The following is a 25,992-nucleotide window of genomic DNA, read 5'->3' on the forward strand; positions in this document are numbered from 1 at the left end:
TCTTCCTCTGTGGCCAGCTTGTGTCCTACCACAATTACTGAAAAGACGGCGTTAAATTCTTTGGGGATTCCTCCCCATTAGCCTACTCTGCATAACCTACATTTCAAGATTTTGTTAACGTCCGGAGTAAGCTTCTAATGTTGCCACCTCGTTGGCTGTGGTCAGGTTACTTATTGACTGCAGAGGTTATTTTGTATCTCACGTTGTCATTTGCTATTACTTTGGTAAATTTAGACGTCCAAATGTATGACTAATCGGCTTGACAGGTAGTGAAGCTGTCGCCGACCATGTTACTAATCTGAACGCGCCACAACTATTTTTGTTAGGCTTCTAGATTATGGGCAGATAGGTAAGTGTTTCTGAGGTAAGTGAGTGTACTAATTCAATTAACCCATAAGAAACGATAGTGGGCGACGTTCTGTCAGTTGACACTGCATCAACAATTAATGCTGAGAGATTAGGCGTAGTTAACACATTTGCAATCACAAGCTTATACCTTGGTCATTGAATGTCCAGACTTTAGTGTGCTTAATAGGCCACTATTCAGTCATAGGCTATGTCACAATTTGCTCCAAGGCATTAAAAACGTTTGCGTACAGTACGTTACTAACAACCAGACCAGTGGTTAGGCCTAGGCCAACTAAACCACTGATAAATTGAATTTGTGATTCATTCGGTTTAACAGTAGGCTAATTTCCACATGCTCATCGTCTACGTCTACGTCACCGGACTAATCATGCTTTCATGATCCAACCTGCGAAGGAGGAGTCTAGCCTACTCTAGAATTGCGAAACTACTCGATGCGCATCAAAGTCTGACGGGACAGTCGGTGTAGTAGTTCGGTTTCTGAACGTTATTTTTGAACGCGTTGAAGTAGGCTGATACCTAAACTCGGTGAATTGTCGGCCTTCTAATAAATAGGCTGGACCATCGCTTTGATCTGACCTGAGGGCCTGGAGAATGTCTTTAGCAGACCAAAGTCAACAATGGTATCCTACAAGTGTACAGGTAACGGTGTTCCAAGCCAGGAACTTGAAAACCAAAGGGAAGAATGGTACCAACGACGCGTATGCCATTATGCAATTGGCCAAAGACAAATTTTCAACGTCAGTGGCAGAGAAATGTGTGGCACCGATATGGAAGGAGGAAGCCACTTTTGACCTGCCGCTCTTCCACAATGGCAACGCCGACCGCTGCACGTTGTATATCATCGTAATGCACCGGGCGCTGGTGGGTCTGGATAAGCTACTTGGACAGGCAGTCATCAACCTCTTGGACCTCCACGATAACAAATCCAGGAAGAAGAGCGAGTGAGTGTGTTTAGTCTAATCGAAGGAGGATGTAGCCTATGTAAATAATTCAGGTTAAACGAATATGAAAAGGGTGTTATGGAAGCCTTTGTGGCACCATAAAATGAATGAATGAAGTCTTTATTTTGTTTTGTTGCTCAGTTTTTCCCATGGGTTGTTGATTTAAAAAGGCCCAGCACGCAGTGTTGTGTATGGCTGAGCCAACAGACTCCTGGGCAACGCAGCAGGTTTGTGTTACCTGTGTGCCTTGAGGGCATACACCATTCACTAGTTACTGTACAAAGCTGAACTCCTCCTACTCTTTTCAGACTCCTGTTCCCATCACCCTGTTTGTCTACTCTGTGCTGAATCTCAATTAAAACAAAATGTTCAGAAGTGTCATCCAGACACACCCAAGTATTTTGGTCAGAATTAGGGAAGTTTGAGACTGGAGGCTTACAGTAGCCTAATAATAAACCAGTTACTTCTCGATTCATAGGAATTCATTGCCGTATTCATGAGTAAAATTGTCTTGTATAAAGTGTAGCCTACTGATACTGATAGGCTACCGATATTTAAAATAACCTTTGGCCGATAACCAGTGCAGATGTCGTTGGTGCTTTTTATTTGTTTAGGCCTACCTCATTTTGCTGTTAATCATAGCCTTTAGTGGCAAGGCAACACGCACATATTAAATGAGAACCATTTTCCAGTGTTTTAGGCCTTCATAGCACCATCTTCAAATACCCCAGTCAATGCATAAAACAAAGTGTAGCCACTGCAGACTTGATGTGTTATAACAGATAAACATCAGCCAACAAGACTGATATCTGCCAAAACCAATGTTGGTCTGATACATCAGTGCATCTTTACTTTAAAGAAATAGGTCTAGGGCTTATGTGCCTGCCTTTTGTTGTATCTCACGTTGTGCTGTGTAATGTGAAATAGGCTTGGTTGATGATCGGCCACTGTAGGAAGTCCTCAACCTACAGTATAGTTCAAGGAATATAATATCTTTCCTGTGTATGTCTGAAATGGATAATGGGATCATGTCAACAATGAAGCGTTTGTCCTGGTAGTACATGAAGGTGTTAAAGGCACAGTCTCCTGTTTATGTTACTGTAAATCCAATAGCCATTCAGATTGTATCCCTCCCATCTGTGGCCCAGAAGCAACGTCTGGATTGGCTTGAATAGTGATTGGCCTCATGAATGGCACTTTGTTTTTGTTTTGTTTTGTCCTGTCCTTGGCAGAGATAGAGTTGTGTACAAACACACATTTTTTTTTAAAAAACAACACTCAAACAGCTGCAAAAAGCGAGCAAGTTCCTTGAATTTTACACACAAAAAGATTAGATTCACTGACTATAATATTTATTGCCAGAATGTTCAGAATGTCAGAGTTTGACCTAGCAGTATTGTTTTTGTTATATTATGATCTATCAACAACCCAGCTTAAGTCATCCACACAACAGAGCATGCTTGTGTTTTTGAACTTTTTATTTTTTGCTGATCTCTGGCTTTTTGCCGTGTTTACTCGGACGACTCTGATGTGCTCGGATTGGACTGGCTTCAAGGGCAGTCTCTCATGCGCAAACATTCACCCCGAGCACACCCCCGTGGGCAGTGCCCTCTCACATTCCAGCATTCCACCAGGATGCTATTAGACCGGAGCCTCACCAAAGACATCACAATAAAGTCTAGGAATCCCAAACTGTGCTGTCCTTGAAGGCAAAGATACTTTTTTCTTGTAAAGATACTATGTCTGATATAGCCTGTGCTACAGTGTTACCAGAGGGAAGATGGCAGAGCTCTATAAGTGGTGTTTATAGGGAAGGGGTTAGCTTCCTGTTTTTATATTTTTTATGCTGGACTTTGTGGATTCCCCCTCTCCAACAGAGCTGAAAGAACTCTAATCAACACTGAGTCCCTTTAGTTAGGGTGACTCCGAGGTTATGCCCCTAGATGAGAGGTATTGGGACCTGCGACTTTGAAGGCTTCCTACAGGAACCCACCCAGCTACACTTCATTAAACAGGCATTTTAACAAGGCCCCCCTCAACAATCCAGCCTAGCCCTTACCCAGTGTTTTACCGGGAAACAAAGTGAACTCTGTTGAAGAACTTGTTTAAATTTGTCATTGTTATTGTGTCGGTTAAACAGTGTGTTTCACTATTGAGTCTCCAAATGCATCAGATAAGGTTTTGGAATTGTGCTGAAAAGCATGCAAGAAGTTCTTGCATAATCTTCCAATGACAGAAAAGTCACTTGCTTCCTCCTTGCTCCTTGTTCAGTTTCCATCCTGTTCTTTTGATGGGGACGTGTTGTATGGGCCTGATAAGACAGGCTGTCTTGGCATGCTTAGCCTTTCCTGGTGACCTCTCTGATGATACTGGTATTTCCCTTTAAGCCTTGTTCACGGTCTGATGGTCTCTTGTGTCAGCAAATGGCCTGACAGAGTCTGACTCATGATTTGAATACATCAGTGTATGGATGAGAGTTCAGCAGTTGAGCATGAATATAAATGGCAGTGTCATGGTTTTAGTTTTGGAAGTAAACATGCACACCATGAAATGCATGATGACAAATCCGTAGATACTGCACAATAGGAATGCACAAGCTGTAATGGGTTGGATTATCCCCATGTGGATGCCTAAATTTATTGTTGCCAAGTGGAAACTCAACCCCTTAAAACATACCTCCTGTTTCAGCTGCATGGATTCATAAACTACATCACATTGAATGTATTTATTCTGTCTTCATTTGAAGGTAATGAAGGAACAGAGCTGGTTTTTATAGGCTGGCATTATGCCTACGTCCTGATTTACCCTTGCTTGGCAGTAAGGTTGACCACCCTTGCAGCAGTTTGACACCGTGCAGCCAATTCCCTGTATTTGCATACCTCTCCTTGTGCTAGATATTCCGGGTAGCTTCGCTGTCATGGGTTTTGTCTCATGTAAAAGCGACATCAGTCACCTGGGCTTGTGAGTTACGGTATGTGCTCTACGTGAGGTGTGTAGGTTGACAGTCCACCCTAGACATCTATGTAATGGCCTTAATATAGCTCCGAGTGAATCAGTGTGGTAACACCCTGACGTGTTCCAGTGGGTGTGGTGTTGAAGGTCTATAAACAAATGATGCCACATTTTCAGAAATGGAACTGAACAAAGCAAAAGCACACCCTTCGGTGATGTGTTCGTTCGGGTTTGTCAGTGTCAGTGTCCCATGCGCAGTTAGGAGACTATGCCTCTGGTGATTCTTCAATTATTTAGTTCACGTAACATGTTGAACAGGAAGGACCAGACACTGAACACCGGCGGCTCCTCTGCTGAGAGCTTTATTTTTGTATGACTGAACAACATTTTAGTAGTATTAACAATAATACATTTTGATATGTAACACACTTTCAAGAAATCTCAAAGTTCTCCATGTTTGTTAAGCTGTATGTTTTTTTTTCTTTTTTTTTTTTAAATACAGCAGTATTCACTCAAATAGTCTTTTTGTCATTTGGACTAACTATCAGGCTTTTGTAATGGAGTTGTCAAGTCAAGCTAATCTAGCTTCATAATTACTTGCTGCTTCATTTGTTGCTGCCACAGCAGGGTGTACCAAGGGCGTTGTGCGTCATAAATGACTTCACTGTGTTTACAGTGCTCTAGTCTTTTTTATCAGTTGCCTTCATGTTTCATGAACAATATTTCCCGAGTGCAGCAGTTTTATGAGCGCTGTTTTACTCTTGCACGCGCACACACTCTCACGGAGGATTGAATTCCGCCCTTTTCTCCCATAGTCATTGGCATCATATTACTGTCCTACTTGAGTGTAATGTTGATATCCCAGGACTTGACATTGACACTGAGAGCCTGGTTCTCATCGCTACGATTCTTTTGTCCTTCATGGAAACTCGGCAGCATGTATTTTCACCCCCTCGACTTGGGACAAAACGCTGAGAAAACATTGTGCCTGTACAACATCTGAGATCAAATTCCATGCTTTGGTATCGATGATTTGATATGACTCAGCTAAGGGCATGTTCTCACAATACACGGGCTCAGCAGAGTGGAATGTGTTGACAATGGTTTCATAGGATAATCAATGAACTATACTAAACAAAAGTGACCCTCTTATTTCATACACAAAAGGTGAATAGTTATCAAATGTTAACACTAAAACCTGTTGCTACTCAACTGTGTTGTTCCTGTGCTGTTTCTGTTGTTTGGTAGTGCAAGTTGTGCAAACGACACCAAGGTCATGAAATTGCTTCCTAGGAAGTACATATATTGATAAGATAGGTGCTTCAGCTTTTTAAATAATTAGCTTTAGAACAGACTTTTTAATAAGTAGTTAAAGTGTCCAAACTAAGCCCACACTAAGACTGTCTTAGATGAATGTTTAATGAATTGAACACCGTTCATACAGACTAAACCTTCACAGCAGAGCAAAAGTAACCAACCTACCCGGCCCACCATGGATCAAACTAAATTGGTTTAAAAGTACAGGAAGTACAATGTTATATACGATATATAAGTATAGACAGGTGATATATAGTCTAACAGAAATATATTGCATTGTAGACTATACAGTTGGTTGATGCTATGATGTGGTATTTAGATGGGACCTGTGTAGGCTTAGGATACTTCTTCACACGTTTTACAAATAAATACCTTATTTCAATTTGCCATTCAGTAACATCGCACACATTTTTAGGGAGGATAACATTTACAAACAGATAGTTTAATGTATCATTATCTCGTTCATAGAACTGGTGAAAACAGGACTGCTGAGGTCTCAAGGTCTCTACACTGGAGCACTCAGTCTCATGTTTCTCAGTAAACACTGTTATGGAGCTATGTTTAGCTACCAAACACTGACATGGGATTTCGTCATTTATAAATGACACTAAGGAAAACTGCTTGACAGAATAATCTAAATCCTTAACCAATCAAATAATCCCAAAAATACTTTGCATGACTTCTCCTTCAACCAATAGAATTAAAGATTATTCAATATTATTGCATAATTTGTTGCTACAAGGAAGTAAAGGAGACAATACCACACGTTGAGTCACACCCATGAGTGGCATGATGGCAAGTCTACTTTTAAACTATAAAACATTAAAAAATCACCCTACAAAAAATGCAACTAGTTGGGCTAAACTGTTTTTTAACTATTTTAATCATTTCACATGAATATATCTAAAAATCTTTCTTGAAAACCTTTAACAAGTTCATGTCATGTATAACTGACAAAGTCCTATTAAGGGATAGAAATTTCCATAATGACTCAGTCTAGTTTTCTATTGTTGTGATGCAGCATCAGACTATTTACACATGTTTATTAGGGTGTTTTCAAGATTTATGTCAAGTTGAAAAGAACAGCTATGGCAATTCCTGTGGGCAGTAAGGACAGTGAAATAAGCAATGAGGACAATGTAGTTGTAAGAGTGGAACACAGCATCAGGTATGACCAAAAGTGAGAACGATGGTAGTGAGGATGGGTAGGATGAGAGTGAAAAGTAAGGCAGTGAGGATAATTTTCAACCAGGGATAGGGTTTTGGTTGTCACTGATCAGGGAGCAGGGATCAGGGATCCATGGCCATTACCTAGTCCCTATCTGGAAGATGGTCTATCCACCGTATAAAGGGAAGGTTGCATTTGCCAGCCTATTACTTAGGCAGGTGTTCTCCTGCGTGTCTCTTATACACATTGTACTGTAGACAAACATTTACTCTGTGCAGAATGATGTAAATGTATTCCTCTGAACTGTATAGAGAATGGAATGGAGCCTTTCATTGGCATCAAAAAGGGAAGAGGGAGTCACTCCCATATGTATAGATCAGGACGGATTGCACTGCCCACTGGCCTTAGTGCACTGAAAACCAAGGCTGATGCAAAAATGACAACTGCCCTGACCAAACATGAGTGAAGTGCAGTAAGTGTGATGTTCACCTGGCTGGGCTTCACCACAAAATAAATGTCTGGTTGAGTTTCACCAGCCATATGAAAAGCAACAAGCGACCCATCTAACACACAGTGAAGAGACGTTTTATGACTTGAATCAACATGGTATATACTCAAAATTCATTGTGCACAGACAATTTATTTTTGCATTTTTGTTTAGTCAGAAAGATCCTGAAATTAAATTAATCAAGTGATTTCCAATTAAATATGTCCATGAATAATTAATCCATTTATCGTTAATGAATTGGTTTTTACATTGACAAATCGTGAAAAATTATATACCTAAATGGGACATAGTCATTTATAAATGACGGTACCCCAAAATAAAGGTCAAAGGTCAATTTCTGAAAGTGAGCTCGGGAAATGTATTTTAGGCCTAAATAGACTTAAAATCAAAGGTGTTTGAATTTTTTTCATTGATATTCTTAATTAGTCCCATAGAGGGTTAACAGGAGAGAATGCATAGCCTAGTTCCTATTAAGCCTGTGTTTCTCTTTAAAGCTGTGAAAGTAGGAAGGGCAAGACTATGAGTATTACTGAAACAGGAACACTGTTGTATGGTCTTGCACAAGTATAAAATGGTAGGTGGTGGGGGGGATGGGGCTGTGTTATTCTTTCAGTCGTATATTGGTTTTGCTTAGCTGACCTTAGGAGAGAGATAAGGCCTTTTGCAATAGTGACCCTGCGAAGGCCGTTTCTGTAAACCTAACATGAAGGCCTCCCCCACAGGGCTTTGAGGCACACTGGAATGCAGGCTTGCCACTACTCCCTTTTTTCTTGCTGAATTCCTTTTTCCATGGAATGATGATTCGGAGAAGGCAGCACTTATTCCTGCTTTATTAGAGCAATTTTGAGGGCTGCTGACTCCAGAAAGGATCTTGGTTGCTGGCGGCAGTGAGGATGCTCTGTCTCCAGATAGCCTTACCATGAAATATTGATGGTATCCTCCTCCAGTGCAAGGATATTTGAATTTACTACTGACTTTCCATTTGTCATGCTTTATGAAATGAATGTCTGCTCCTTCAGAAGGTTGAATAGATTTTGGGCCATTTGTAAGGAATGTGGTAACGGCCTGTGAGTTTTTGAGGTCTACCAATTCAATTCTGACTCAGCTGGTTATTTAGAAATAATATACTATTGAAGAAGTCTTACATGTAAATGGGAAAAATATGGGTGCTTTTCTGCTGCTTTGATTTTTGTGTCCCACACCACTTTCCCACAGTAACAAAAAGCGGTGTTGATTGTCAGTTGGCGATTGCCAGTCAGCATAGCGATGGACCTAAGCCTATATTTAAGTTCATTAAGTATATTTAAGAGTCAACTCCTCATTTTCAGTTCTTATTCTCGGAACATATATGAATATTCAGTAGGCCTGCTGATAATCAAGCTTACAGTATGTAAAGCTCCATGTCTCAGTTCTCTCTTATCTTAACTTATTTTGTATGGGCTGAGGTAAAGCATTGTGCGTGTGAGAGAGCTATTGGATAGCAGTTTATTGCAGACATGAACATGAGTAAATCCGCCTAGCCTACATGTAATTGGTTGATTCAATATTGTGGCTTAATACATTTTTAGTTTGACAACTGTCTCTTCTTTCCAAGTGAATTAATCTGTGCACAACTAAACATTGTTTGGTACTTTTAGTCCACAGCTACTCTTTTATTGACTGTAGATACAAACACGTGCTCACTGAACTTCCCCTTGTCCACACTGCCCTACAAAGGCTAAGAGCAGTATCTGCACTTTTTCCCAAAAAATTTTTTTGCACTAATAAGAAGTGCCGGATCTGCTCTTCGATCTGTTCAAATTTCATATGGCTACCTAATACATTTCTTAGATTAATTAGCATTTTTAGTTTGCAGTTTGTACAGAAAAGTAGAGTGAAACCAAGGCAGATTGCAGTATCCACATAAATTGCATTGATTTCACTTGCCATTACTGCATTCTGCCTTGGTTTCACTTGCCTTTGCCATTACTGCATTCTGCCTTGGTTTCACTTGCCTTTGTTCAATTTTTACATAAATGTGTATAAATGACAGAGCTATGCCATTGTTAAGGCATCAAGAAGCATATCTTCACTAAAAATGTAGTAAATACCTCCTCAATTAATATAAAAACTGAGTGATTATGATCACTTGCTACACTTACTGCAAAATGTTATTGAATGGCCATGCAAGTATAAGCAGTAATGCAAAGGCAAAGTGCAGTATAGCCTATAACACTACCAAATTTTGCATGAATGTCAAAAAACAAATGGTTTAATATTCAGCTCACTTTGATCTATCTAATGATACCCTTTGTTGTTGAATATAATTGTATGCTTATACTTGATGTAAGAAAAACACAAAAAGCTGTTTTTCTCAGTTTGCCATTTTTGCTGATACTGCTCTTAGCCTTTGTAGGGCAGCACAGACCTGTCTAATTTCTGTGCACGGCAGTGTCCCTGAAGTCACTGGAGAGAGAGAGAGAGAGAGAGAGTGTTTTGACAACGGTGTTGCTGGATAATTACATGTTTTGTCACAATTATGAAAAGTGCTCTCCAGAACAGCCCTACCTTTGCCATGCCTGCTGGATGAATGCTGATTGTATTTACCCGGGGAGGAGGATCAGTTCAGAGGCAACACAAAGACTTAATTGTCTGTTTTTATCAGCTGGCAGCCTTATGTGGCCCCGGAGCTCACTGGAACGGGGGACCTTCACAGAAGGCAACAGAGTATGCTAGTCTGATATTGAACAGGGCACACAGCAAAGTCCCTGTTCTCCTTGTAACATAATTACTTTAGCCATGCAATTATGGCCAGAGTTAGGAGGAGTGTAGTCTATTTCAAGATTTGACCTCAAAACTATTGAGATCATCCATGTTTTTTTTTTTTTCTTCTTCTCATCTTCATTTCATTTTCTACACCCGGGTGATTTGACAAACATAGGTCGTCATGTGAGACCAAGTGAGGACTGCATTTACCAGAGACTTGAGACTTTTGAGCTGCTGTTTTTAAAGTGGATGTATGGTTACTGAATGACACATGAGTTATATAGTCTTATGTTTTTTGCTCTCCCTGTCTCCTTATCTTGCAGGTGGTTTAAGCTGCTGGATAAAAATGGGAAGGCAGACAAAGATCGGGGGGAAGTTCTGCTGGACATCCAGTTCATGAGGAACAACATGACAGCCAGCATGTTTGACCTCTCCATGAAGGACAAACCACGGTCCCGCCTTGGCAAGCTTAAGGACAAGGTCCGGGGAAAGAAGAGTGATGGCTTCTCTGACTCAGCGTCTGCTATTGTGCCTTCAGTCAGTCAGGTGCTAACGGACAGCGACGGGGAAGGGGATGCCCACTCAGAATCTCCCGCCACAAAGAAGAAGTCCAAACTCAAGTCTCTGTTCGCCCCCAAGAGCAACCTGCACCGCAACCACTCCCAGTCGATGTCTGTCTTGGGAACCCTCCCAGAGAAGAACTCTCCCCTCAGTGGTAGCCGATCCTCTGGCCTTAACGTTGAGTCCCCTGATGGTGAGTGTGTCCTTTTTGTAGTTCCAAAACAACACAACATTAGTGACAGTCATGTAGCAGTAAAAAGGCTTTTGTGTCAGAAACCAGTGAAGACGGTAATTTAATGTTTTTCTCGCTCTGCCTGCCTTTCACAGTGAAAAGGAAGATCGGTCTTGGCAAGTTTGGGCTCGGTCACAAACGCACAGGAAGTAATGACAGCAAGGCGTCCCAGGGCCCCTTCTCCTTGCTGGGCCGATCCAAGCAGAGTGCCGCAGACCAGAACACCACGTGCATTAACGGCAGCCACGTCTACGCGGAGGAGCACGAGCGCAAGACCGGCTCCACCCTCAGCCTGAGCAGCTCAGGAAAGGGCTCTGTGGAGGACGTGAGGAGACAGCATGAGCGAAACTTCTCCGATGCCTCCACCGACTCTTTCAAGGCCCTGACCATCCCCAGCTACAAACCAGAGACGCAGGAGAGGAAGACCAGTGTACCGCAGCGCCTTACAGAAGAGGAGGAAGAGAAGGAGTTGGATGCCAAGAGCCAGGCCGAGGAGAAGCTGAGGCAAGCAGAGGAGAAACGCAGGCAAGCGGAAGGAAAGAGAATCCAGGAGATGCTGGAACGGCAGGAGGATCAAGAGAAAAAGCGGATGCTGGAGCGCCAGAAGAAGGTGGAAGAGGAGGAGAAGAAGAGGAAGCGAGAAGAGGAGGAGCGCAAAGAGCAACAGCGACTACGGCAGGAGGAGGCCAAACAAGCAGAGGAGCAGGAGCGGAGGAGGCAAGAGGAGGCGCGGAGAGCTGAGGAGCAGAAGCGCCACGAGGAGACCAGAGTAACAGACAGGCTGTCGTCTCTGTTTGGCCTCGGGAGGAAGAAGGAGGAGAAGAAGGAGGAACAGCACCAGGAGAACCAGCCGGTCGCAGCTCCTCGCCGTTCCTTCAAGGAGCTCGAGGTCCCTGCATCTTCAAACCCCTTTGAGGAGGTCTCACTGAGCCCAGATCCAACTACAACTGTCCAGGGCCCAACGGAGACTCAAAGAGCAGTCCTCAACCCCCACGTCCCAAGCAGTGGCTTCCCCAGTCGCACAGCCAAGGTGTCGGCCGTCAAGCCAAGGTGAGTGTCTCTCTTTTAATGCCATATATGTCTCTCTATTGAATGGTGTTTTGTATGTTACTGTAACCTGCGTTGTGTGGAACCACCGCGGTCCAGCCCTGCACACGCCCGGACTCGAACCCGCGAGACAGCAGCACCTCGGATCGGGAGTCGAGCGCGCTAACAATCCAGCTAAAAGCCCAGGCTACTAGCTTTCATGCCAGCAGCGCTCTTGAAGCGTCGGGGAGTGAGGTTTACTAACGTTCCACAGCATAGCTAACCAGCTAGCACCCGTTACACTCACCCCCCTAAACCTCACTCCCGATCCGGGTCACGGCACCAATGTAACCTGCGTTGTGTGGAACCACCGCGGTCCAGCCCTGCACACGCCCGGACTCGAACCCGCGAGACAGCAGCACCTCGGATCGGGAGTCGAGCGCGCTAACAATCCAGCTAAAAGCCCAGGCTACTAGCTTTCATGCCAGCAGCGCTCTTGAAGCGTCGGGGAGTGAGGTTTACTAACGTTCCACAGCATAGCTAACCAGCTAGCACCCGTTACATTACCAAGAAACACTTGCCTGCAATCAGCTGGGGGAAGTTGCATCATGAGGGGTGAGTACAATCATCTGGCCATGCTAGTTAGTCATGTGGAGACAGTGGGGCTGGGAGCTGCTGCAATCAAATCCTCTCTTAATTCCTCTCTGCCATCAATAGCAGCCAATTTACTTAAGAGAGGTGTGCTTTGGTTCACGCTAGGTCACAAGCCTTCTCTGTCCACATGCAGAAAAGTGCAATGCTGGTAAATCTTTACTAACAAGAAGAGGCATGTGAAAAATGCCATTTCCAAGGTAGAAGCAACTACTGAGGGATATTCATGAAATCAGTTGTTTCTTCATTAAATTGTTTCTTTGACTCCTTCCGTAAAATTATTTGATCATTGTAAATTAAAAATATCAACCACCTGAATTACATTTATCAAAACAGTTGATTTACAAAATATTTAGATGCAGAATGAGATCAATAACACAGTTACAAAACTCCCTTCACTATCTCATACCTACTAATGTTTACCACCAGGTGTCACAACATTACATCACATCAGCTGAAGTTGATCTCTCTTGTTACAATCAATGTGATTATTATTATTATTATTTTATTTTTTTAATGTTTTAATTATTTTTGAGTAAGTGTAAACAATTTCCCTTGTTTTCGTTCTCCGCTCTGTGGTTATACAGCTCACTAAAGTTCTATTTCACAAATGGAAAATAAATGTGGGGAATGCATGTGTATGCTTAATTAGGTGAAGTGACCATTGATGCTCCATACCGATGTATGTAATCAAGATATTGCATCAGTATGAACCTTTTGATGTGTTTTCTTTTTTTCTTTTTTCTTTTGTGCTCTCACACTGGCTTGACACTCATTTGATTCATACAGAAATCATATACCTCTTTTCCTCACCGTTTCTGATGGACTTTTCCTTCCTTCTGTAGTTGCACAGGCCTGATGGCTATTAGAAATGAACAACCAATTTGTGTTCATGATCAAGTAGGACGTTGCAGGCTCTCTTCGTTATTTGTATCTGTATTATGTTATCTTAGGCTAATCCATGGAGGAAATTACTGTAATGGCTTGGCTCATGTCTGGCTTGGGAGCAACTGATCAGACCAGTTTTTGTGGCTTGTTTTGATTGGTCCATGGTGGTGGAACGCAACTGGGTGTGTCTGAGATGCAGTGGTTTTGGTATGGAGTAGAACTGGTTAAGGATGTTGAGGTCTCATAGACAGTGACTAACTTACACTTTATGAGAGTGAAGGTTCTAGTTTGGGATTGAAGATCTGTTTGGGTTTTTCTAGTTGTTTACTTGTAGCTTGGATCTATTTGTCGTTCAAATGGTGAGTCAGTTCAGTTTTGTTCTCAAAAATGGCAAAGTACTTTAAATGTACCTGTTTTATAATGGCCCAGGAGTGTTTGTTGTTAGCACTGTGGCTTGTGTAATTTCCACTGATGGTTTAGCAGGATTGTATAGTTAACCATATCGGGCCTATTCAAGTACAGTTCAGACCCTGTTGAATGTTTCTAGTTAATGTACAGTATTCAATGGTCCGACACCATTTCTGAAAGTGAAGCTGATGTACCGGCTAAAAACAGTTATCATTCAAACAATCTATTTCAATTAATGGCCACAGGACAACAGCTTGGTACATACTATTGAATGTTAAATTGATTTAGTCTGGCTTTAGCCAATAATCGATAAATAATAAATTAATAAATAAATGTACAATGATGTTTTTAAACACTTAATAGATATCAGTTTAATGGATTCTTCTGCCTAAACATTTTCTGCCTTAAAAAATGTCTTAAAGTAAAATGAATAATGATACCGTCATAAATGGTGTTGGGCTTGTAGTAAGTTGATTGTGAGGATGATGATGAAGGCCAGGATTGGATTGTTTGTGGAAAGGAGTTGATGGTTTTTGGAAAGGAACTGATGTGTAGGCTTCTTTTGTTTTGTTTTGTTTTTTTTTCTTTTTGGTCCCTGGCAGATTGGCAGAGTGGCAGAATCCTGAAACTGATTTAAGTAATCCTCCCTCCCCCACCAATACTACAGATACCCAAAGCCAAGAGCAAGACCAGGTTTCCCCCTCCTCCCTGCTCTCGGGGTCCTCCTCCTCTAGTGTCCCCTCAGACTCTGTAGATATGTACCGGTACTACAGCTCTCACTCCTCCGTGGCTCCTGCTAATGCTTCACCTGGTGTGAACGACGAACCAAGACCGGACCAAATGGCAAACGAGCAGAGAGTGGGACAGAAGCAGGCCCAGATGCCGGCTTTGCCACTTCCCGATTATGAGACTTTGTTTCCAAAGAAGAGACATGGAGTCATGGGCCAGAATCGCTGGGATAACATCATAGCCGAGGTGAATCAGAGACGACTAGAAAGAGAGACTGACATGAGTGGGCCAGAGATGAGTGTTGATGGTCCGAGCGAAGAGCCTCCAGTTGTTCCAGAAACTGCAGTCCGTCAGGAGAGATCCACAGCAAGCATGAGTCAAAGCTCTTGGAGGCAGGTGGAAATGCATCGAGAAATCCCCGAAGCAAGGACTGTATCTGGTACCAGACAAGCCCTTCAGCCTCCCAAGCCAACTGCTGCCGCAACGCCAAGACCACAGGCCGAGAGGGAAACTGTTGTTGCCAAACCTAGACATTCACAAGGTAATGAAAGAATAAGAATAGAGCATGAGCTACCTAAAGAACCACCTGTGCCGGCAAGCCGAGCCAGTCAGATTCAGAATCATTCTGACAGAAGTTCAACAGATGTCTCACAGGCTGACAGACAGATACCCTCTGTGAAACCCAGGCAAAAAACGCCAATGAAAGAACCAACGGAACCCCTCCAGCCTGAGGCAACCCAAGATAAGAACATGGACCCTTTCCCCAACAGTAGTGTTCAGTTGAGAGACCCGTGGAATACCCCACAGCCGAACAAAGATCAAGATGACCTTTTCTCAGGAGGCACAAAGAAGGAAGTGAAACCAGAAGAGAGGGGTTTGACTGCAGACGATCTGGACCAAATATTTGAATCAGCTCGTCCATCAGATCCATTTTCCAACCTCTCTCAGAATGGCTCTGCCAGATCTACAGAGCAAAACAAGCCCACAAAAGCCATCCCAAAAGAGGTCCGTGCCTCCCCCGAAAGTTCCCAAAAGAAGCGTCAAGCCCCCAAACCTCCTACGAGCTTAAGCGATACTAGGAATATGTTTATGGATAGAGTAGGCAGACATTCTGGACGAAGACAGTATGACACTCGGAAGTCAAAGCCTGACGTGAAGACCCAGGATGCGGTCCTCAGTGAGAAGCCGATATCAACCGGACCTGAAGAGGAGCCTGTTTCCACATCCTCTGGCCCACCGGAGAGCTCCATTCCAGGGGCTGGAGATTTTGCAACCCATCCGGTGGGGCTGAAGACCCCTGCACGTGCCTGGGTGTCACCCTCAGATGTGCAGCCTGTAGCCACTCAGAGTAGCGGTGGAGGGCCATCGGCAACACTACGCAGGTGAGAAAATGTGGCTGTTTGCTGGAGTTTGATCTTTCATCTTGGCAGAGGTATTGAAAACTAGCAAAAGCATTTTACAAGTGAAGGAGAAGTGGGTCAAATGGTGTCAGCCAGTGTGAGAAATAATGCACATACCATGACTTGGTCAAGAGTCTTTTTTCTGCACTCAGTCTCTCAACAATGACTTGCACCTGTTTTATGTTTGGAAATTCTGAATAGTTTTTGTATTTAGGCGTGGTACTGTTTGCCTTGTGCTGTGCATTATGCAAATAATCCTTCCATCATTCTTGTCTACCAAGCTATTTTATTGATCATTTAATTTTGATAATTTGGTCATGCCAGCTGCATTCTTGGGTGGCAGAGGTGTGATCTGGCACAGCTACAGCACCATTGTTTTTAGTATTTCAATATCTGTATTTGGGTCATTCCCAGTCAATTCAACAAATGACCCTTTAAGACACTTTGGTCTTAAAGGTCTGCTACAAATGACTAGGTATTCCCATGTTAGTCAGGAGACACCATCCAAATCAGACTAGTGCTCGCTGCATTGCCTACAACCAGTTCTGTTAGGGGAGGGGATGTCAACACATAAACCACTTAGCAGACTCACACTTCTGTAAACTTTCTCTGCATCAGTAATATATTTATGTGGCAAAATCAAAGCATTTGGTCAAAATCAAACCATTGCATTTACGCTCAGCCAATGTTGGGTAGTTGCAGTTCTTGTGATATTGACTTGGAAGTTGATGAAAGGATAATTAAAATGGACACCCCCTTCCCTCAGTGAACTGGCCTTATCATAGATTAATGGAAATCACAAGACTACTATTTGCAATTGCAGCTGAGCTCTCCTACCCCATTTGTACTTCCTTGGCCAGGTGTACTTTTGCATTACTTTGTTTATCTGAAGTAATCAGGATATTTCAATTGATTTGTGATGAATTGTTTAAACCTTTTCCCCCAGCTGTGTTAATGGTTTAATGTGTTAATGGCTGCAATGCCATTCATGAGAACAGTGGGGAGGTTCACAGGTATATTAGTGGGTTATTTTTTACACACTGCTGGATACCTGTGAATGGTGGTTTCCCCTTTGTGTCCACATGTCTGCGTACTCAAGTTTTCACAACAGTCTATTGTTTGTTTTTTTCTCCCTGCATAATTTGTCCTGTCTTTTCATACAAATAGTTTTAGCATTGTATGTAGCCTGTCAGGAATCTTCCCTACCTTCTAGACACAATTGTCATTTTATTTCTATTTTTACAGTCTTGCTGTGCTGAGAGGAATGGTTTGTTCCACTATTTGTGGCTGTGAACCAGTTTTGCCAGTTTGGTGACTTCGGGCTCATGTTATGCACAATGAAATTTCAGTGTTTTGGTATGGAGCAAAACTGGTTGTTGCAGGATGTTGGAAGCTCACAAACAAGTGACTAACTCACAGTGTGTATATTAGTCAAAGCAGCGTCATGGCTTAAGGAGCTCTGTATTTTTGTTATTATTTCTGCTTTTGGAAGTATTTTTATGGTGAGTCAATTTATCATTGAAAGCTTAAAATATCTTATTGAGAATTCACAGAGCAGTGTGTACTGTAGACTTGGGGTTTTTTTTGCTGACATTTAAGACGAAGGTTCTTATTCATTTTCTGTTGCTGATTAGACGGTCACTCTTACAGTACATGTTGTTTTAAGTATTCCATCACCATATCTTACAAAGAGCCTTATCATCAAAATATTAACAACATTTACTTATTTATACCCTTATATTCCTTGAACTCTGAGATTTCTGTGTCTTCAGTTTGATCTTGCTCTAGCCCTGGCTATATTTAGCATGTACCATTAGGGCATAGCCATGAGTGTTTTAAAGATGCCATGGTTAATATGCTCAACATTTCAGGACGATACCACCCCTATAGTTGTACTCTTGATCTATGACAGATATCCATTTTCGATTAAATTGGTGTAATGTATGCAGTAGCGAGAAAAGTTGTGGGGTCAGTTCCCTGCTCTTACCGTTGTGCCCTTGAGCCAGACACTTAACCCCGCGTAGCTCCGGGGACAATGTATCAACGCCCTTGTAATATGATTGCATGTCACTTTGGAAAAAGTGTCTGCTAGATAAATGTTTATGTAAAATCAGGACAAGCTCAGTCATTTGAATTCAAGAACAAAACAATCACTGCTGACTTTTTTGTCAGTCTTTGGAAATTGTCTTTTGGCTATGCATCCCATATTCGGCATGCAAATGAAGACCATTTCATTGAAATCATAAAACATAATGCATACAGTACAATGACAAACAACGCATACAGCCTAAGGAACATAACAATAATACCGTTGGGAAGAACATGGACCTGCCGACTCAAATGTTTACTGCATAACTACTTGACATGCGTTTTGATTGATAGAAATATTTTGACGGTTACAGGTCATGTTAGTATAACAGATAACATTACATTGAAACCATATTTGAATACCTCAAACCCTCATTACATGAATCTTTAAAGGAAATATTGTAAAAATGGTGATGGAAACTTGCCTATACTTTTATTTGCACAACTATTCGATAACTGTGGTCAAGTGTGGATAACCCGGTTTTCCGTGGGTACTAAGCATATGATATAGACGCTGCAGCCACTTGTGGTACTAGTCGTATCTAAGCATAGTTTTATTTTAGGCTATGCGAACAAAAATAGTGAATTAAAGATAGGTAGAATGTTTAAGCACGTATGTTTTTGTGCCTGCTCTTTGGCAGATGTTAGAACCATGAAACTGAAATAACAAATCCCCCATCCCCCACAGATACTGCCCCTACCTAAACCAAGGGCCTTCCTTCTTTGCTGTAATCTGAATCATCCCTTTCAGCACATGCTCTGAAGGGCAGTACCGTTCCTCTCTGGCCACACAGAAAGTCTGGCAAGTTGTTCAGCATCACCAACCGGTCAGTATGGAAAACTCGGGTCTGAAACCAAATGAAAGATCAACAGTTGAGAGGCCTGTTCTGCCCATCCCTGATTATGAAACACTGTTTCCCAAGAAGAGGCATGGAGTGATGGGCCAAACTCGCTGGGATAACATCATAGCAGAGGTGAATCATAGGCGGATGAATAAGTCTCTTAACTGCAGTGAGGCAGCGATGAGTGCCAGTGGCCTTGATGAATCAAAAGTTACCTGTCCACCTCCTGTGTCTCATCAGAGTACATTGGCATTACAGGAAACTTTAAGTGAAAGCTCTGATAAAAACACTGGCCCCAGTTCCAAAAAAGCTCTCCAACCCCTCAAGCCTATCTTATCTGATAGAAATGTTGACGTCAGTACCAAGCAAGCTCACCTGCCACCTAAGCCAGTCTTCCCTGATAAAGTGGTTGGTACCAGTTCTGAACAAGCTCTTCAGTCTCCCAAGCCAGTCTCACCTTGGCAGACTGTTGAGGTGACTCCCATGACAAGAAACGTACCTGTTACTCCAACCGTTGCAAAGTCTTTCAAAGCACCGAACACCGTATTGATGTCTGCACTGGAAAATATCCAGAAGAGAGATTCACGTTATAAAAAGACAGAACAAAAAGGAAATGACAAGAAGGCATTTGGTAGTGTCAGTGATCGTCTAAAGAAAAAACCTGTGTCTACTTCAACAGTGCTTTCAGACACAAGCCCAACAGGTGTGATCAAAACTGAACGTGACGCACAACTAGGACCCCTTGTTAATTCCAAACCTGTGATGCCCATCCAAAACACACAGGCATCAAATACAGATATGAGCTTTAAAGATGATCCTTTCCCTGGTGACCAGCTCCTTTCTCATGATCCATGGCAGTTGCCACAAAAGAACATGAGTGGTGAAATGTTTCTAATGAAAGAGGATGAGAAAACATACCTGAGTGAGAGGCATGATGACTTCGTTAAGACTTTTGCATCTGATCCTCAAATCGATCCATTCTCACATGATTCCAAAAGTGACTTGACTGGGCCTTCTAAACATAACGAACCTGTGGAGATCATATCACCCACTCCCCAAATTAGCCCAAAGAAACGTCGAGCTCCCTTGCCTCCCATGACTTCAAGTAGTATCGACTCTAAGGCCAAACTAGAAAGACACACAAGAGAAAGCTGTCGGGAGTCTGATATTAAAACTAACGATATCTTGGAAAACAGTATTTCCTCTATAATTAGTGAGGAACAGGGGAATGCAGAAGACATGGACATATCCTCAGTTACTGAGCCAGCTTCTACCAAGACCGATTTTGTTGAATCATCATCAAAACAACAAGTTGAATTTATGGGCAAACTAAAACATTCACAAACCAGTTCCTCTGCAGAGAAACATCCCCAAGCAAATTCCAAGAGACTGATGTCTGCACTGGAAAATGCTCAGAAAAGAAATTTGACTGTAATCAAACCTGCTGCTACAGAAAGAGTGCTAGACACAAAATCAGCCAATTTGGTTGAACAGAACAAATCCACAGAGGTAATTTCAAAAGTTGTCACCCCCACTCCCCAAGTTACCCCCAAAAAACGTCTAGCTCCTCTGCCTCCGGTGACATCAAGCCATTCCAGGATTAAGACCAAACCAGAAAATTGTCTAGAACTGTCTGATGTCACAACCAAGGATGATCTCCTCTTGGATAATAGTAATTCCCCCACAAGTAATGAAGAGCAAAAGAATGCAGGACAAATAGACATTTCCTCTGATTCCATGGAAACTGATACCAAGACTACAACTGCTGCAACATCAAAACAACAAGTTGAAGCAGAACATTCACAAACCAGTCAGCCTCAACCTGATGAGCCAGGAGGTACCCAACAAGAAAAAGATGTCCATCAAACTGCAATGACACCTGCTACAGAGATTTTGACATTGAAAGAGGATAATCAGACGGATTTCATTGATGTTGAAACAGCAGATACACAGGATCCTTTTCCGAGTGATGCAATCCCAGACAAAGGCCCATGGAATATACCAGAACCGAGCACACATGATGACTGCCTTATTACAGATGAGACGGAGACAAAGAAAACAGAAGTAGTAGATGGTTGTTTAAATCTGGATATTAAAGCAGATTCATTTTCTGACAATTGTTCTGAGATTGTATCTGAGCAAAATAAAGCCATGCCTATAATAGACAGTGGTACACCTGTTCATCAAAATCTCTCAAAGAAACCCATATCCTCATCTCCTGTGAGTTCAATGTGCACAGGAAATAGTGAAATCGATTCAGATGAGCAGATGTCAGAGCCTAATCATACTTTGCATCCGATCCCATTGAACGCGACTGTTGTAGTCACACCCAATGAGGAACCAATGAATACAGAACCCTTGGACACATCCTTGCCAATACAGCCTGAGGCCTTTCTAACGGAAGAGGCTGAGGCAATTGGTATTACACCAAACCACAAAGAAATGGTGATGAAACCTGCTGACGAGACGCTGAAAGAGATGGAGGTCATTCCAATTATTGACAGTCAACATGTTACTATTTGTCAAATTGTGTCATTGGAAAATGCACCTGATGTAGACACCGAAAACATTGAATATGATCCTTCTCCTAGTGGTGCCGTCCTTTCCTATGACCCAGGGAATTTACTTCATGACAAGAATGATAACGACAACGTTGCACACAGCACAAAGGAAAAGATAAATGTAAAAGAAACTGGTTTGTCCCCAAATGAGTTGGACAGGAATTGTGAAACAGATATTCCTACAGATCCGCTTTCTGTATCTTCTCATAGTGATTTCATTATGTATTCAGAGCAGAAAACTGTGGAAATTATTCCAGATAACAACCTCTCAACTCCCATTTTATCAAAGCAACATCAAGACCCATTGCATCATGGAAGCCCCAGTACACTGTATGTGTCCAAACCAGACACACCAGAAACTAGCTCAGATGTGTCCAGACAAATTACAGATCCAGGGAAAGAAGAGAATGCGTCATTGGCAATTGCAACTACATCTGTGAAAGACACACTTATTGACATATCTCAGATACAGCAGGATAAAATGTATCCCATTCCAAACCTAACAAAAAGTAGTCCACCTGTAGACCACCTGTCTCATATGAATGTACATGTCACAGAGATCATGTCTAAGACCAATTCAGAAAAATACAGTCGAGGACCTATACCTCATGCATTGAAACCAAAAACTTTCAGCCCATCCCCATCTTTCTCAGCTCCCACCATGACCCCATCTGATGCTCATTGGGATAGTGATTCTGAGGAATCTCTCATTTGTGTTTCAACAAACACTGCAAGGTCACCACATCAAAATAGATATGACAATTACATTTCAAGCACAATTAGTCTCTCTCCCAAAGTGCCTGAGCTCCATCTCGCATCAACCGGTGAAGGAAGTAGTTCCAAACCTACACCCGAGGATACGGGAAAATCATTGCAGTGGGAGCCTAGTGCCGGGATTCTTGATGCTGTCCTGGGGGAGGACACCACTGTAGTCAGACCCAAAGAGAGCATTTTTTCACCCCTGTCTGCTGGAGCTAAGCCCCCTGTGTATGCCTGGATCTCACCGTTAGGGGTACAGGCTGGTGTCCCAGATGGTATTGGTCTGGAGTTGGCATCAAGCCCACTCAGGTGAGCCACACTGCTGCATCTTATCTCTGGAGTTCACCTTTCCCTCTTCCTCTCTGGGTGGGAACACATCATGACATTTTTTGAAGAAAGGGTAATGGGGTTTAGAGTACTTCTGGAACATTCAGGAGGGGAATGTCAGATTTATTGACAGAAGATGTAGCCGCTGTCATTCCTGTAGTTATCTGTGCCACCTGCCTATGTTGACAGCTTCACTTCATTTTAACTGAATTGGTGAGAAAAAAAGACTGATGGAGTTTGCTGTGTGTAGACTAGAAAATATATCTTATCCTGACAGACCAGTGAGTAACGTTTTTACATGTTTACTTTCTGCTTCTCTCTGATACTCAAGTACACGACTTTGCCTGTCAAGACTGGGCAAGGACAATTGATTCAAATGATGCCGAGTAGATTATATATTTTAGCTTTGTTTATTTTGTTTTATTTTGAATTATTTCTGATTGTTCTCAGTTTTTTAACCAGAATATCAATCTGTGGTGATATGAGCAATATGAGCAATCTGTGGTGATATGAGCAATGTTACCTATTACACTTTGTGTAATAGGTAACTCTGCTGTGAACACTAATCTCTTCATGGGTTTAATGGTCTCATCCTTTTCCAATATCCATTTACACTCTTGAGTCCAAGAAGGCAATGAAATAGACACCCATTTGAGGTATGTTTGTGACTGAATATGTTTGGTTTCTTGATTTGAAAAAAAGAATGAACAGATGTTTTTTCTCTCCACAGGCCCCACCCAGTGAAACCATTGAGCGCTCAAGAAAGCCAGCACCCCGGCAGTAGCAGCGTTGCAGTAAGCAAGGACCTTAAGTCCATTAGCATCACTGATATGCCAGAGAAACTCAAGGTAGGGCTCTGACGTTCGTGCTTAATTCATGGCAACGAATTTCACCATAAATTATGAAACAGAAATGTATTATTAAACAGTTGTTGTCTCATTAGTCTTACATAATTAGGGTAACTATCATGACCACACAAATGTTTTCAAAGTAGTTGAAATTCAAACTGCTTGTAACTTTCTCTTTCTCGCTCTATTTTCTCTCTCTCTCTCTCTCTCTCTCTCTCTCTCTAGCGTACTGGTAGTGGTCCGTACACTCAGCTCACTCAGGAGGAGCTCATCACCCTGGTGGTCAAGCAGCAGACTGAACTCACCAAGAGAGATGAGAAGATTGTGGAGCTGGAGGAGTACATTGACAACCTACTGGTGCGGGTCATCGAGGAGCAGCCCAGCATTCTCATGTCACTCGCAGCTGCCAAGGGCTCCCACTAGTGGTCGACTGTGTGAACATGAACTGTGGGCCTGAAAGCTTGTCTTAAATTATCTCTCACTATCTGTCAGGCTTCTGTTTGTTTGTGTTGGGGGATTAAATCAAACTTTGCACAAGGACTTTGCTTCCAGCTGGAGTGTCATTCTCTAGCACTACCCTTGGCTGTATTATGCACTTTTGATGGAATATCTGTTAATGAACTTTTCATGAAGGCTAGTACATAAAGGAGTGGAAATCTATAGTAATGGTAATCAAAAAAACTCTAAGATACTTGCTGGTGTCAAAAATCAATGAAGAAACTGACTATTTATTGTTTTTGTTTCTACCGAAGTTGAGTGGTTGACCCTAGTATTTCAGAAACTTGTTCATGAAAACTGTGTCACCTTGTGCTCTTAATTGTAACACTCAAAAATGTCAGACAGTTCATTTGTGGCATTTAATGGTTATTAACTTAATTGTAGCTTTTGACTGAATGGCTGTGCTGGAAGGTGTCCTTAAGAGTCTATTGAACTGGAAGGTTCACCAATATTTATTACACCGCTGTAAGGCTTACTGCTGCCTGTCAGTGTCACTACCGCAGCATGTTTAATTATCTTTTGATCATGAGTGACATGGCTTCTCTTGTTTACTGCCGTCGTCACTGATATACAGGCCTTACCAGTAACTTGTTGGTTGTGCTTGTGCTTGGTCGAACAATGTTGAATGCATCAGATTGATTGTTCTGGTTGAGTTTGAGATCTCTCGTTCAGCAATAGCACAGCTGATTTTTTTAATGTTGTCTTTATTTAATTAACTTAATTTCACTGTAAGGTCATGCCCTTTTTATAGCAATACATTTTATTATACTGTTCAGGTACCAAAAATGAATTTAGCTAATGGTTTAGGAACACTTTTTTTCTAGAGCCTTGGGGCTTTGTTCCTGACTTGGCCTTACAGACATCTGTGTCTGACATGATTCCTTTGATGTTCGTTTTATGACTATGTTATATTTTTGTTTGAAATATTGCAATATCAGTGCGGAGATAAGTCTCGTTCATGATGACTTGCTGGTTGTGTTAGTAATGGCTGTTGGGAAATGCTAATTCAACCAAAACATTCCACGTTTGTCTTTTGTTCTGGTGCTCTGTCAAGTATCCAGTCATTTAGATGAAATTGTGCATTTTAGTGAGGGATGCCGAATATCTTTGAGTGACTAACATGATGCTAACATGCTACATTGAGCTTAATGTTTCACTATTTGATTTAAAGTGAATTGATAATTAACCAAAATATTTGTAATATCTCAGACCTAAAGGTAGTGTCATGCTGCCTTAAAGTCAGTCTCATTATCATGTCATGTCAGGGAGTGTGCCTTGTTCGTTTGTACATATGCAATACAATGACTATCCACTGATACAATTAACTTTTCACATGAAATGTTAAGCTAATAAGTTCAGTTATTTTGATTGGTTTAAAAATGGCTATTTAATTCTTATCATGCCTTTGTAACACTTTTTAGCTCTCACACTGGACTTAATCTCGAAATACAGATATGAGCACAGTCTTGATCGGAGACTTGATGGAATGACAGTCTTGATGATTCATGTATGAATAAAGTGATTCTATGCAATCATGCATCTGTACAAGATTTTGTCATTGGCTGAACTCGCTTCGAAAGGTTCCACCTAAATGTCTTCCATAAAACCATAACCCCGCATTCACACTGTCTCCGTCCGTCAACGGATCACGGAGGTTGGATCTGCCGTATGTGTATTTGCATACACGTGATCTGATTGGCTGACGGATCCGTCGCTGCCTGAAAAGTTGAACATTTCTCAACTTTCTTGACGGAGGCAACGGAGCTGAAGCGACGGACGGACCCACAATGCATTTCGAGTCCGCCCCATGCAAAGTGAATGAGATCCGTTGACGGACGGAGACAGTGTGAATGCGGGGTAACCTGTGTTCAAATGCATTTCTGCTCTCCAGCTAGTAGCCTACATTGTTATGCATCTCAAGGTTCTGGTGTGCATCTCAATCTAGATGTTGGGCACAGCTTGATTGAATTGCTCTATTTGTCTGACCTCTTGTGGCTGAGGAGAAACTCACCTGTGGGGATATGTTTCAGTAGTGGGCCTCTTGCACCTCTTCCATCTATAGAGGAACTCCAGTTTCTCGAAGATTTACTCGAATGAGTGACATGATGACACATAAACCCTAACCCTAATTTGTCTTGACAAAAACTGGCTGACAATTACTGATGGAGGCGTTA

General features: G+C 42.1%; 1 protein-coding gene across 7 annotated transcripts; it reads left to right on the forward strand.

Moving 5' to 3' along the window:
- rab11fip1a (RAB11 family interacting protein 1 (class I) a) lies at positions 1–25,355 on the forward strand. 7 transcript variants are annotated; one of them, XM_062542607.1, is made up of 6 exons: positions 1–1,310; positions 10,324–10,754; positions 10,889–11,843; positions 14,369–15,877; positions 23,203–23,320; positions 23,546–25,355. In XM_062542607.1, exons 1-6 carry the CDS (start codon positions 961–963, stop codon positions 23,741–23,743), a joined length of 3,561 nt encoding a protein of 1,186 aa, XP_062398591.1. In that variant the 5' UTR covers positions 1–960; the 3' UTR covers positions 23,744–25,355. The 7 variants fall into 7 exon arrangements, with proteins under 7 accessions (XP_062398591.1, XP_062398594.1, XP_062398592.1 ...); XM_062542608.1 differs by lacking the exon at positions 1–1,310 and adding an exon at positions 8,058–8,188; XM_062542610.1 differs by lacking the exon at positions 14,369–15,877.
- Positions 25,356–25,992: the final 637 nt, after the last annotated feature.

This window comes from Sardina pilchardus, chromosome 8 (assembly GCF_963854185.1).
Source record: "Sardina pilchardus chromosome 8, fSarPil1.1, whole genome shotgun sequence".
NCBI classification, from domain to species: Eukaryota; Metazoa; Chordata; class Actinopteri; order Clupeiformes; family Clupeidae; genus Sardina; species Sardina pilchardus.

Excerpts from the sequence above, each read along its gene's own strand:
- rab11fip1a (XM_062542605.1), top strand. The coding sequence starts at position 18,817 with ATGGAAAACTCGGGTCTGAAACCAAATGAAAGATCAACAGTTGAGAGG. Across the intron at positions 22,455-23,202 it reads TTGGCATCAAGCCCACTCAG|GCCCCACCCAGTGAAACCAT; the intron begins GTGAGCCACACT and ends TTCTCTCCACAG. Across the intron at positions 23,321-23,545 it reads ATATGCCAGAGAAACTCAAG|CGTACTGGTAGTGGTCCGTA; the intron begins GTAGGGCTCTGA and ends CTCTCTCTCTAG.